The sequence below is a fragment of the Abramis brama genome (genome assembly GCF_963993115.1).
Source record: "Abramis brama genome assembly, chromosome: 15".
Taxonomy (NCBI): Eukaryota; Metazoa; Chordata; class Actinopteri; order Cypriniformes; family Leuciscidae; genus Abramis; species Abramis brama.
The window spans coordinates 38937931-38940430 of NC_139977.1; the positions used below are offsets into that span (position 1 = coordinate 38937931).

General features: G+C 48.5%; 1 protein-coding gene across 3 annotated transcripts in view; it reads right to left on the bottom strand.

Moving 5' to 3' along the window:
- Positions 1 to 2500, bottom strand: part of jak2a (Janus kinase 2a) — a 58949-nt gene that overhangs the window by 33770 nt on the left and 22679 nt on the right. For all 3 annotated transcript variants that reach the window (XM_084136241.1, XM_084136240.1, XM_084136242.1), the window contains one exon: positions 1295 to 1408. In XM_084136241.1, coding sequence (XP_083992367.1) covers positions 1295 to 1408 — 114 coding nt within the window. The remainder of the gene's footprint in view (positions 1 to 1294; positions 1409 to 2500) is intronic.

The following is a 2500-nucleotide window of genomic DNA, read 5'->3' on the forward strand; positions in this document are numbered from 1 at the left end:
GGTCTCGGTCTCAGGTGGTCTTGGTCTCGGGGGATCTCGGTCTCAGGGGGTCTCGGGGGGATCTCGGTCTCGGGGGATCTCGGGGTCTCAGGTGGTCTCGGTCTTGGGGTCTCGGGTGATCTCGGTCTCGGGTGATCTCGGGGTCTCGGGTGATCTCGGGGTCTCGGGTGATCTCGGGGTCTCGGGTGATCTCGGGGTCTCGGTCGATCTCGGGGTCTCGGTCTCAGGGGGTCTCGGGTGATCTCGGGGGTCTTGGTCTCAGGTGGTCTCGGTCTCGGGTGGTCTCGGTCTCAGGGGGTCTCGGGTGATCTCGAGGGTCTCGGGTGGTCTTGGTCTCGGGGGATCTCGGTCTCAGGGGGTCTCGGGGGGATCTCGGTCTCAGGGGGTCTCGGGTGATCTCGGTCTCAGGGGGTCTCGGGTGATCTCGGTCTCAGGGGGTCTCGGTCTCAGGTGGTCTCGGTCTCGGGTGGTCTCGGTCTCAGGGGGTCTCGGGTGATCTCGAGGGTCTCGGGTGGTCTTGGTCTCGGGGGATCTCGGTCTCAGGGGGTCTCGGGGGATCTCGGTCTCAGGGGGTCTCGGGGGGATCTCGGTCTCAGGGGGTCTCGGGTGATCTCGGTCTCAGGGGGTCTCGGGTGGTCTCGGTCTCAGGGGGTCTCGGGTGATCTCGGGGGTCTCTGTCTCGGGGGATCTCGGGGTCTCTGGTGATCTCGGTTTCAGGGGGTCTCGGGTGATCTCGGGGGTCTCTGTCTCGGGGGATCTCGGGGTCTCGGGTGATCTCGGTTTCAGGGGGTCTCGGGTGATCTCGGTCTCAGGGGGTCTCGGGTGATCTCGGTCTCAGGGGGTCTCGGGTGATCTCGGGGTCTCGGGTGATCTCGGTCTCAGGGGGTCTCGGTCTCGGGTGATCTCGGGGTCTCAGGTTATCTCGGTCTCAGGGGGTCTCGGGTGATCTCGGTCTCAGGGGGTCTCGGGGGATCTCGGTCCTCAGGTGGTCTCGGGTGATCTCGGTCTCGGGGGATCTCGGGGTCTCAGGTGGTCTCGGTCTTGGGGTCTCAGGTGGTCTTGGGGGATCTCGGTCTCAGGGGGTCTCGGTCCTCAGGTGGTCTCGGGTGATCTCGGTCTCGGGGGATCTCGGGGTCTCAGGTGGTCTCGGTCTTGGGGTCTCAGGGGGTCTCGGGGGATCTCGGTCTTGGGGTCTCGGGGGATCTCGGTCTCAGGGGATCTTGGGGTCTCAGGTGGTCTCGGCGCTGACGTGTGAGGTTCTGTAGTGCAGTGTGTGTGTGTGTGTGCATGTTACCAGCATCTGACTGTCCTGTCTGTTAATGGACACGATCCGGTTCTCCCCGTCTCTGCTGCCCTGCTTTACACTGATGTCGATGACATCAGAGAAATCACAGTAAACCTGCAGATCCTGAACAGGAGAGACAAACACTCAGGTCAGCGTCACTCGTCTCACTCGCGCGTCTTCGGGTCAGCGTGGGAAACTTCAATAACAACGCAAAAACTACTACCCTACCTAATATATATTTCAAACATTATTCAAGTTAAATAAACAGTCAGTAAGAAAATATGAACAAATAAACAAATTACAAGCAATATGACAAATAAATACAATGTGTTTTCTTTCTCAACTGTTTATGTTCACTTAAAGATGAAGTGTGTAGTTTCTGCGATACCGAATGTAAACACTAGGGCTGTCAAATACAAATTAGAATTTCGAATATTCGTCGAATTTCAGGCATGTGATTGGCTAAGGACAAAAAAGCAGGAAAATATACTGGGATCATTACTGCAGTCCTTTAGAAATCATTCTAATATGATGATTCATTATCAAAGTTGGAAACAGTTCTGCTGCTTAATATTTTTTAATAACCTGTGATACTTTTAGGATACTTTGATGAATAAAAAGTAATACAATTAAAATAAAAATAAAAAAGAAGAAGAATTTTAAAGAAAAAATAGAAATATTTTGTAACAATATACACTACTGGTCAGTAATTTGGGTTCAGTAATTTTTTTCTTTCTTTTTTGAAATAAATCAATACTTTTATTCAGCAAGGATGTGTTAAATTGATAAAAAGTGATAGTAAAGATGATTTATATTATTAGAAAATATTTTTTTTATTTTGAATAAATGCAGTTCTTTTTAACCTTTTATTCATCAAATATTTTAGGCAGCAGAACTGTTTCCAACACTCATAATAAATCAGAATATTAGAATGATTTCTAAAGGATCATGTGATAGACCGGATGTCACATGCTGAATACTGGAGTAATGATCCTGAAAATTCAGCTTTGCTTCACAGAAATAAATTATAATTTAAAGTATAATAAATTGAAAACCAATTATTTTAAATTGTAATAATATATCACAATATAAAAAAAAAAAATCTGTATTTTTGATCAAATAAATGCAGGCTTGATGAGCAGAAGAAACTTCTTTCAAAAACATTAAAAATAGTAATGTTTCCAAACTTTTGGCCTGTTCTGTATTCCCCCCAAA